Consider the following 12,130-nt stretch of genomic DNA (forward strand, 5'->3'; position numbering starts at 1 on the left):
CATGCGAGCTCCCTCGCATGGTGAGAAGCACCTGCAGGCTCGCTCCCGTGATACAGCCGGCGGCTATAGCTGCTCGCTGTATCACACGGCCCCGCCCCCCAGAGCTCCACGTCAGTGGATGTGATTGACAGCAGCGCGAGCCAATGGCTGCGCTGCTTTCCATCCATCCACTCCAGCCAATCAGCGGCCAGGCTGAGTGGCGAGGAAGGACGGCGGGGGCGAGCGCGGGATTTTCGAGGGGTGAGGTAAGTAAAACGGTGGGCCCGGGGCGCCGGCACTGTCAGATGTTTTTTCACCTTAATGCATAGAATGCATTAAGGTGAAAAAATATTTACCTTTACAACCCCTTTAATATTTTGTCATGTTTTATCCGTGCAAGTACAGAAAAATACCTTAGATATTAAGCCCTGTTGTGGACTGACAACACACAATATTTTTGTGTGGTGTTGGCAGGTATGCTCAGTGTCTTTTGCTAAACTACTCAACAACTCTTACTTTTAGAGCTCCATAACATATTATTATTCTATAGTCCAAGATAAGAACTGGAGGGATTCATTTTGATAATGCAGGAAGTCTGCAGAAGACACAAGACAGTTGTGATTTTTCAATCAATGGCTGCTCCAAAGGGATCAAATAAGAGAAGTTCACTGTTAGGACTTGCCACACACATATACCCAAAGAAGTGAACAGTCTCAGATGATACACAGGGATAAAACCAATCTCCCTACATAAGTTTTACATCTATATCTGCTGCCTTCAGCTTTATATATTCCTTAGAAAGTTCAGATCATGTTAGATATTTTCTATTCCTGTTCAACACTGAGTGCAAAGTCTGGGCATATGGCCAAGACAGCTGATTGGACGTATTAGTGGCATCTGTCATCAGTGCCATGTATTAGTGCCATCTGTCATTGGTGCCACATATTAGTGCCATCTGTCATTAGGGCCATGTATTAGTGCCATCAGTGTCACGTGTCATCAGTGCCATCTGTCATCGGTGCCACATCAGTGTCATGTGTCATTGTCCTGGTGCTCCAGGGCCTTCAAAAGTGCAATAGGTAGCCAACAAGTTAGATGTGTCATTTATGCTCCTAGAACACACGATGGTGCTTCCTGCCTGTTGGGCCTCTCTAAGTGGCCAGGCTGTGAAAAAATCCCACGCGTGTCATATTGTAACACTCAGGAGGAGTAGCAGAATGTATTTTGGGGCATCATTTGGGGTATACACTGCCATGTAAGAGAAATAACCTATTACAATGACAATTTTGTGGGGGCAAAAATCTTAATTTTGCAAAGAATTGTGGGAAAAAATTACAACATCAAAACCTCCCCATCCATCTTACTAAATACCTTGGAATGTCTACTTTCAAAAAAGGGGTACCGTATATACTCGAGTATAGGCCGACCCGAGTATAAGCCGAGGCCCCCAATTTACCCCCAAAAAACTGGGAAACCTATTGACTCGTGTATAAGCCGAGGGTGAGATATGCCTGTCCATCCCTGTGTGTGTCCGTCCATCCCTGTGTGTCCGTCCATCCCTGTGTGTGTGTCCATCCATCCATCCCTGTGTGTGTGTCCATCCATCCATCCCTGTGTGTGTGTCCATCCATCCATCCCTGTGTGTGTGTGCGTCCATCCATCCATCCATCCCTGTGTGTGTGTGTGTGTGTGTGTGTGTCCATCCATCCATCCATCCCTGTGTGTGTGTGTGTGTCCATCCATCCCTGTGTGTGTGTGTGTGTGTGTGTGTGTGTGTGTGTGTCCGTGCAGCCTTGTGTGTCCAGCCTACCTGTGTCCGTCCGGTCCCGTCCCGAGCCTCCGTGTCGTCCCGTCCCGAGCCTCCGTGTCGTCCCGTCCCGAGCCTCCGTGTCGTCCCGTCCCGAGCCTCCGTGTCGTCCCGTCCCGAGCCTCCGTGTCGTCCCATGCCAGGATCGCCGCTCTTCGTCAGGGCCCTGGCGGCCATTCCCCTGTTCAAAAGCCGCGCCTCCGCCTGTGATAGGCGGAACACTCAATTTCCCAGCAGTCAGTGTTCCGCCTATCACGGACATCGGCTCATCCGAGGATGAGCCGATGTCCGTGATAGGCGGAACACTGACTGCTGGGAAATTGAGTGTTCCGCCTATCACAGGCGGAGGCGGAGGCGCGGCTTTTGAAAGGTAGAATGGCCGCTGTCTGTCTGCTCGACACGCTGTTCGGGCAGTCAGACAGCGGTGACTCGAGTATAAGCCGAGGGGGGCACTTTCAGCCTCAAAAAAGAGGCTGAAAATCTCGGCTTATACTCGAGTATATACGGTAATTTGGGGGGTATTTGTACTTTCCTGGCTTGTTTGGGTCACAAGAAATGAGGCCACCGCTACATCACGTGTGATCATTTTTTTATGATTTGCACCACAGCTTGTCGACTCGCTAACTTTCACAAAGACCAAATAATATCCACTAATTTGGGTTATAAACAGACTAAGGACATGGATTACTGGAACCATGTTCTGTGGTCTGATGAGATCAAGATACACTTACTTGGTTCAGATGATGTCTTATGTGTGTGATGGCAACCAGATGTGGAGTACAAAGACAAGCATGTCTTGTCTACAGTCAAGCATGGTGGTGGGCATGTCATGGTCTGGAGCTGCATAAGTACCTTGCCAGCACTGGGAAGCTACAGTTCATTGAGGGAACCATGAATGCCAACATGTACTGTGACATACTGAAACAGAGCATGATCCCCCTCCCTTCGGAGACTGGGCCGCAGGGCAGTATTCCAACATGGTAACGACAACAAACACAACTCCAAGACGACCACTGCCTTGATAAAGAAGCAGAAGGTAAAAGGTGATGGACTGGCCAAGCATGTCTACAGACCTAAACCCTATTGGGCATCTGTGGGGCATCCTCAAATGGAAAGTGGAGGAGCTCAAGGTCTCCAACATCCACTAACTCTGTGATGTCGTCATGCAGGAGTGGAAGAGGACTCCAGTGGCAACCCGGGAAGCTCTGGTGAACTCCATGCCCATGAGGGTTAAGGCAGTTCTGGGAAATAATGGTGACCACACAAAATATTGACACTTTGGGCGCAATTTGGACATTTTTACTTAGGGGTGTACTCACTTTTGTTGTCAGTGATTTAGACATTAATGGCTGTGTGTTGAGTTATTATAAGGGGACAGCAAATTGACACTGTTATACATGTTGTTCACTCACTACCTTGCATTGTAGCAAAGTGTAATTTCTTCAGTGTTGTCACATGAAAAGGTATAATGAAATATTTACAAAAATGTGAGGCGTGTATTTACTTTTGTAAGGTACCGTGCATGTGTGTGTATGTGTATATTATTTATATATATATATATATATATATATATATATATATATATATATATATATATATATATATATATACATACATACATACATACATACATACATACACACACACACACACACACACACACACACACAAACATACATACATTATATTCTATATATTGCTGTTTGCTTATGGTTCTGCTTTACTTTCAGATTTGGTCGTTGATCAGCAGCCTTTTATTAAAAAGCAAAATGCCAAAAGGGAATATATGTAATATGTTAACCTTTAATGACTTTTGAAAATCTACAAGTTTACAAAAGAATAACAGTATAAAAATATATTTACATCATTTACAAATGTACACTAAATCACATTAGAAAGTATCTATTATAACACAAAATACCCTTTGAAGACATCACATGATGTTCTTCCCAGAGCCTAAACAGTAGTACTTCATTAACCAGCTTGGAAGATCCTGCTGGATTAGAATATGTAAAATGGGCATTCCACATTTCTTCCTGATACATCAGTGTGTGATTGCTTTGGATCTACAGTGAACACATGCTAAAATGAATCTGCTGACAGTTTACTTCTGTGTATGCTTTTCTATTAAGCTGTAAACACAACTGAAGTATACAAGCAGACTCTGGGTGCCATCATTGAGAAACATGTAAATAGCAAGTAAGGACTCTTTAAGTCACCACAAAGATAAATTATATTAAGCTCATCTTTTGTCCATCAAATGCAGCCACACTCTAGTGCACAACAAACTGCACCCTAAATTCCATAATATGTATACTTAATGTGCTCAATCCACTAAAGTATGATGTATGCAGTATTTTTAATAAATATACATTGTTACTTTATTTTTACAATCATGTTTTCAATATACTTAAAGTGAAACTTTAGTCAGAAAATTAAGGTTAATAGATCACTCCAGGCTGGCCCCTTTTGCAGGTATAGCTAGGTAAAATGTTAAAAAAATAAGTGCCTCTACTGTTTAAAATCCAGTAATACGCGGCCTCATTCTGTTCTGCACATGCTCAGTTGCTCTCCACATTTGTCATTGTGCTGAAAATCAGAGCCATTAGAGGCCAATTTGCTGACAGCCTAAAAATGTACTGCTGCTCATAGGCTCTGGACTTCAGCAAAATGACAACCTCCGACAAGTTCATAGGCAAAATCATCAGTTTAAAGTACACTAAAAGAAAATTTACAAGCACACACTTATTTTGTTAGCATAGTTAATGTGGAAATGTATGTTCCTTGCTAAAGAACATTATTTTTTAGAAAGTTGGTATAGGTAAAGTTCCACTTTAAGCATTTATTACCCTGATTAGTTACACAGATTTTATATTATATTTGTTTTTGTTTCTTTATAGTAGAACTATAGACAAAATCAAAATCAAAAATGATATATGGTGCAGTCTGTCAAGAGCATTAACACAGCTATTCAGTCCCCTATACAACTGTTTTTTACACACTGATTCTGCCAGTAGATTCATTATATTTCCACTTCCATGAACAGCCAAGCTTTCCAACAAAAGTGGCAGGTACAGGGCTTGGGATCAGCCATTAACAGAGGTGCTGATAATGGTGTTAACTGGATTTAGGCTTTAATAGGTTTGTCTCTTTTACTTAAAGTCTATTTAAATGTATGTCTTTCTGATGCCACGTACACACGATCGGAATTACCGATAGAAAGTTTTTCCGGTGGGAAAATTGAGAACATGATATCCATTTTTGGCTGGCGGGAATTCGGACAGCTAAATTCCGATGGAGCATACACACTGTCGCATTTTCCGATGAAAAGCTCTCATCTGTCTTTTTCTGGCTGGAATTCCAATCATGTGTATGCAGCATAAGACTACCTTGTCCACAAGGTTACACTGCTGTTGTGCGATTTCACTGCACAACAAACAACATTGGCACCCTACTGCAGGAAGTGGAAAAATAACTCATCTATCTGTAGGTTCAACATATTATATATTATATATATATCAAAACACCCTTACATTTTGATTGACCATCGCAGTTGAGTATGAGGTAGGATACCCTAGACAAAGCTAATTTAGGATAGACTATGGTAACCATGATTGTCCAGTTGACATGGTGCACAAAAGAACTGAGTAAAGCAGAACATTTTAAAAGCCAATGGTGCAAAATAAATTTGATGATCAGATATAGGTCTAATAAACAAACACCAAAAGGTACAGTGAGACAGCCTTATATTACAATATCTCACTAACAAAATTTCAGTAGTGGCCTATTCCATATAACAGAGTTTGTGCCATTATCAGATAACAATACTAGCTGGTCAACAATATATTTATAGAATTGTATTTTGCTATTTGTTTATTCAAATAGAGTAAAAAAATAGGTAATGCTGGGCTACACACAAAACAGAACAATCCTGACAAAAATTGCTATGTGTCCTGCCCTTTAGTGGATCCTCCATAGAAACATATGGATAATTTAATCCATAAGGCTAGGTGTCATTTCCATGCATTCTTTGCAATTTATCATTTGTTTTAAAAAAAAAATAAGGAAAAGGCACATCTAAGTGCAGAAATAAAAACATTTAATATCCCAAAGGGATTAAAAACACTTACAAAATAGATTATGAAAGGAGGGCATCATGTATGAAGCAGGGAAAGTGGCATCCGTCATCAAGATGGTCCCAGTATTTATCATAAATTCCCAGAGATGTCACTGTGCAGCAGCAGAAAGTCCCAGAGGAGCCAGCAGGTGGAGGCTGCAGCTCTAGAGGCACTGGTGGAGCAGCTGCACTGTCAGGATCAGCGTGGAACGCGAATCCCAGAAGTGACATCAGCGGGGAGGGGGACCAACAAGCAGCCTTAACCACAAACCGGAAGTGAGGTCATCTGCTGGCTCCTCTGGGACTTTCTGCTGCTGAACAGTGACATCTCTGGGAATTTATGATACATACTGAGACCATCATGATGCTGGATCACCTTCCCTACTTCACACATAATCCGCTCCTTTCATCATCTATTTTGTAAGTGTTTTTAATCCCTTTGGGATATTAACATTTTTTATTTCTGCACTTGGAGGCAGCCTTTTCTGTTTATTTTGTTACTAGAGATTGCTCTCCTCTTTGAGTTCTGCCCTAAGTGTATGAAGACCTTTCATCTTTTGAATATTTCCACCCAATATAGACATCAATCTGTTCAGTCCTGTTACTCAGAGCTCTCTTATGCCGCATACACACGATCGAATTGTCCAGCGTACTTAGTCCGGAAAACAATCCGGCGGATAGTCCGGCGGACTTTCTACCGAACGGACTTGGCCACACATGGACACACAGAAAGTCCGGCGTTTGCTAGCGTGATTATGTACAACACGTACGACGGGACTAGAAAAAGGAAGTTCAATAGCCAGTAGCCAATAGCTTCCTTCTCGTACTTGCTTCTGAGCATGCGTCATTCTTAGTCCGTCGGACTAGCATACTCACGAACATATTGTCCGCTGAAACCCCAAGTCCGGCTGAAAGATTGGACTGCAAGGCTGAAAGATTGGACTGCAAAGCTACTTTCTAAGTCCACCGGACTTTACGCTGAGAAAGTCCGCTGAAGCCCACACATGATCGGATTGTCCGGTGAAATGCGCTTCGGTGGACTAAGTACGCTGAACAATTCGATCGTGTGTACGTGGAATTATACACACTTTTTATCTTCTGGTTTTTGTGTGTTGCCATTGAAGTCTATGGGGCCAAAAAACAAGCATTCATGTACCTAAAAAAGCACCTGTGATATTTTCCCCAATGCAGGCAGCGCAACACGCAGATGTGAACAGGCCTCATAGAAAAAAATAGAAAATCTCTTGTCATACATTGTTGGGCAATGCATATTAAATTGCACATATGTCAATAGGGACTTAAAGTTCAATATCAGCAGATCTGAAACCTGGTGAGTTGAACCTTGAGGCAAAGGAACATAGGTCTACACGAAAGCATATTTGCTCTATCACACAGTTTGAATAATTAAAGTAAAAACGTAGCTCATAAACCTGTACATAAATTTGCATAATAACATGCACTGTCCCCCTAGTGTGTCCAGGCAGTTATTAACAACTGCAGGCACAGTGAAGGTGCTTGAATTCTAAAGCATTGACTCCCAGCTGGTGAAGACTGACATTTGACAATGATGACCTGAAAAAAACAGTGATGTCCCTTATAAACAGGGGGGAGGACAAAATGAGACTTGGACTGCTATCCTGTGCATAAAAACTTTGCAACTACCCGAGGGAAAAAAATAGGAAAGGGCTTACTCGTTTTGACCACAACCTCCCTGACCACAAGTACCCTGGTCAAGGGGTTAAAGATCTGGCAATAAAACTCAAAAATTATTTTTGTGCTCTAAGTGAGTTCAGAAGCAAAATTGGCATTCGGGAAAGGCACTTACATTTCTAATTTTTAAAAGGACTAAATAAAGTGCATTTCTAAAAGAGCTATCTTTTACAGTAACTTTTAAAGGCTCATGATACCTGTGCTTTGTAAATACATATAATGAGTCTAAAGAGCACTGCCCCAAAATATCATAGCAACACATTACTTTTTTTACAGAGTAGTGTAGATTATAGTACAATTCACAGTGAATAATGTGCAAATGGGAAGATATAAATGTAAAGGTGAGCAAAACACCTGTATGGCATCTTGAATTCCCAGTGCAAAATAGATGATGTGTATATCTTCTATGGGATCAGATAACAATACAATATACAGTATACAAACATTTGTTTTTTTTTTCTTCCCATCAAAGTCAGTCACATCCTGTATTTACATGTACATTAGTGAAGGAAAGCTTTCTCGATGCCTTCAATGGATCCTTTTCATTATTAAAATCTGTATACTTATTAAAATGTTACATCCAGTCAACAGTAATGTTGAGACATTGGTAGATAATTGTTTATACCTCTGTAAATGTTCATTAAATGTTCAATGTTTGTGGCAAACTCAGAATTCTTTAATGCCATAAACATATTTGTCATATGTTTGTATTTATGGACAAATACAAAACACATCCATAACCGCAAAGCCAATATCTCTACACAGCACCGCCGTTTATTGTGGAAGAGGAAAACGCCATAGTCTTCATTATCTGAAAAAGTCATTCCATTTGAAGAAATTTTGGGAATCAATACCTAAAATGTTTCCATAAATCTTTTTTCAGTTTTGGCATATGGAATATTTTACTGGCGTCCATCTGTTTTCATTAATAATCCATCGAACAAGGTCTGGCTGCAGTACTGAACTCATTGTCCACATTTCTCCTCTAGGACTTTGGTTAAGGCAACGTAGAAAAGAAAAATCTGTATCCTCATTTTCCATATCGGTATGAAGCTTTAACCTCGGTGAAGTGACTCAGCAACCACAATGCTGTAGTCGATCAGCAGATCATGTATATATTTGATTTTTCAAAAATGTTTATTTCTTTTGAAGAAACTTAATTTTATTACCTGCAAGTAAAAGCACAAAAGTTATTGTCTTTGCTTGTCAAACTGCTTAAAGTTATTGTAAAGCACGATTTAAATAAAAAACAAACAAACAAACATTTTATATTTTCCTCCTCTGTGCAGTATGTTTTGCACAGAGCAGCCTGGATCCTCCTCCGGTCCCTCTTTGCTGCTCCTGGCCCCTCCCTCCTATCGAGTGCCCTCATAGCCAGCAGATTCCTATGGGGGCACTGGAGCCAAGTCACAGCTCTGTGTGTCCATTTAGACATGGAGCCCTGACCTGGTCCCATCCCCTCCCTCCTCTGATTGGCTGACTGGCTTTGATTGACAGCCAATGGCGCCGCTGCTCTGTCTCAGCCAATCAGGAGGAGTGTCCCGGATGGCTTAGACATATACGTGGACATGGCTAGAGAGAGATGGGTCTCAGTTAAGTAATTATGGGGTGCTGGAGTGGCTGCTACACACAAAATATTTTTTATCTTAATGCATAAGGCTACTTTCACACTGGGGCGCTCAGCGCACCATCATTTTAGCGGCACTGATCAACCGCTAGCGGGGCAGTTTTAACCCCGAAAAAGGGTTAAAAACGCCCTCAAAGTGCCGCTGCAGCAGCTCTTTGCAGGCGGGTTTGGAGCACTGCCCCATTGTTTTCAATGGGAAAGGGCGCTTTAGGAGCAGTAAATACACCGCTCCTACAGCGCTCCAAAGATGCGGCTTGCAGGACTTTTTTGACCGAGCGGCTCTTTCAGGTCGCTTTTCAGGTGCTATTTTTAGTACTTTAGCGCCTGCAAAGTGCATCAATGTGAAAGGGGCCTTAAGATAAAAAACCTTCTGTCTTTACAACGCTTTTAAATAAAACAGTACAGTATTAATTAAAAAGCATTAGCTGAGAAAGGGAGCAAAAGCTGTAGCAAGATGGTTTCACAGGACTTCAGGCCACGTGACTTAAGGCAGAAATGTAAGGTCATGTGACCTGCCACACCTCATTACTATGGGCTGCGAATATTAGCAGAGCATTTTTTTAAATAAAATAAATCAAGGATTTCAATCAGCCAGTGATAGGGAAGTGACGTCACCCGGCTCCTCCCAAAACTAACCAGACGAGTCGGGTGACGTCACGTCCAGTTACGGCCAAAACCAGAAGTTTCTCTTTTCAGCGTTCTGTTGTTGTGTGACCCCACTTGGCTGTAGTTATTCGCAATTTTAAATGTAAGTTTGTTTTATATACAGTTTCATTGTATACTACACCATGAGGAGATGTCTCTCTTATTGCATGCACAATGACCATTCATGAAAGATACCTCAGGGAGATTGTCTGGGCAGTCTGATGCGCATTGTCTTTGTATTTGAGGTTAGCGGCCATTGCACTTGAATGATTTGTGCTCTTTTGGGATTCAGCACTACTTTATTATCATCGACACTGGGATTTATTTGCTGTTCATTCACAACTTACCTTAGAAAAAGGACTTTACGTCACTATTTTGTGATCTTCATATTTTTTGCACTGGACATATCTATATATATGTTTTGAAATACATATATATTTTTTCACTAGTTTCAAAAATACCCTTTTCATCTTCTTATGATATTTGAATATATGTTATTTGATATGTAGATATATGTATTTTGATTTAGCGCTGCTCCATCTTACAAACTGTTTATTGATATTGGTGTTAGTGAGTTTGGCAGCTTTATATTCACTATTGCGCCACACTTTGTTAATTTTAATTTTTATTATTGTAATCCACACACTGAGTAGTGCGTAAGTTTACCTTATTTTCCACTTATGTTTGCCAAAAGGCACACAACTCTTTAAAATAAAAGATCACTTGTGGTATTTAAAGGGATTGTAAAGTCTGTTTTTTCCCCATAAAAATAACAAACATGTTGTACTTACCTTCTCTGTTGCAGTGGATTTGCACAGAGCAGCTCAGATCCTCCTCTTCTCAGGTCCCTCTTCTGTGCGCTCCCAGCCCCTCCCTCCTGTTCAGTGCCCCCAAAGCAAGCATCTTGCTACGGGGGCACCCAAGCTCAGTCACAGCTCCCTATGTCCATTCAGACATGGAGCCCCAACCCGGCCCCCTCTCCTCTCTGATTGGCTAGCTGTTTTCTATTGACAGCAAGGGCAGCCAATGGCGCAGCTGCTGTGTCTCAGCCAATCAGGAGGGAGAATTTCAGACAGCTGAGACACTCATGGACATCGCTGGACAGAGAGGGGGCTCAGATAAGTGTTAGGGGGGCTGCTGCACACAGAAGGCTTTAAATACTAATGCATAGAATGCATTAGAATAAAAAAAATATTCTGCCTTTATAACCCCTTTAAGGGGAGAGAACAGAGTTGATGCATACGTTTTATGCACTATATTTAGGATTAAAAATCATTATTTTTTATTTTGTTTAGTCGGGTAAATATTATATATTAAGTTAGTAGGTGGTGCGTGTGAATCGGATATTCCAGGGTTGTATATTGGTGGTATACTGCTCCGCTGAGAATACAGACCAGAATATCAGGATCTTCGGTTGCGCACACACATGCTGAATGACTCAGAGGAAGGACACACCTCTCCTGTCTACAACATGTGCGGAGCTACTGCTCTGCTCTGTTTTTAGAAACCCCATCATGCACACCCAAAATCAAGGTAGCACCCTGTTTTAAATGTTTATTGTAACAATACAGTAAAATAAAACTGATTGAGCAAATAACATTTTCCTTTAAATCAAACTTACTTAAGCCTTTCAGAAATTTGTTGACTCCACTGGGCTCTGCCTCAGGAAGCGTCTTCAGATATTCGAGGGCTCGTACCTCAAAAAGTCCTAAATTGGAAGCACATAAAAGAACTAATAAACATAAATTCATATACTTCGACATTATTATATAGAAAGTTACCGGTTCTTAAAACTTTTACAAATATGTAGAGAACTCTATTGAGTAAACTCCTGAAAGAACCTATGCCCCTAAATCCATTCCTTTGCCAAAGGCTGTGGGGGTGAAGAAGGAATAAACCTGTTCATGTTTTGGACCTAGGCAAGACTAGAGGTTAAAATTTTGTTTCAAAGAGTTTTTTTTGTAATGGTAAAAAACAGGAAAATAATCTTCATCTGCCCAGTGTTACTCATACTACTTCTTACCACTCAAATAAAAAATACAGGATTTGCATAAAATTGCAAGAGTTAGGATGTAGAAATTAATTCACACGTAAGTGAGGAACATATGGTGATCATAAAGTGAACTCTGTTAGCACATGCTTACACAGTCGTTTTTAACCACTTTCAGACCGGACCATTTTGCTGGTAAATGACCAGAGGTCTTTTTACACTTTGGCACTGCGCTGCTTTAACTGGTAATTGCGC

At 41.2% G+C, this 12,130-nt stretch overlaps 1 protein-coding gene across 2 annotated transcripts in view; it reads right to left on the reverse strand.

Annotated features, from left to right (window-relative positions):
- Positions 1–3,568: 3,568 nt before the first annotated feature.
- The window catches only part of DENND2C (DENN domain containing 2C), a 61,326-nt gene continuing 52,764 nt past the window's right edge, over positions 3,569–12,130 (reverse strand). For both annotated transcript variants that reach the window (XM_077481593.1, XM_077481592.1), the window contains exons 18-19: positions 11,507–11,593; positions 3,569–8,782 (exon numbers count right to left, since the gene is read on the reverse strand). In XM_077481593.1, the coding sequence (XP_077337719.1) occupies positions 8,751–8,782; positions 11,507–11,593 (119 nt within the window). In that variant the 3' untranslated portion in view covers positions 3,569–8,750. The remainder of the gene's footprint in view (positions 8,783–11,506; positions 11,594–12,130) is intronic.

Source organism: Lithobates pipiens, unplaced genomic scaffold, assembly GCF_037356315.1.
Source record: "Lithobates pipiens isolate NorthernLeopardFrog02 unplaced genomic scaffold, aLitPip1_a1.2 Scaffold_16, whole genome shotgun sequence".
Lineage (NCBI taxonomy): Eukaryota > Metazoa > Chordata > Amphibia > Anura > Ranidae > Lithobates > Lithobates pipiens.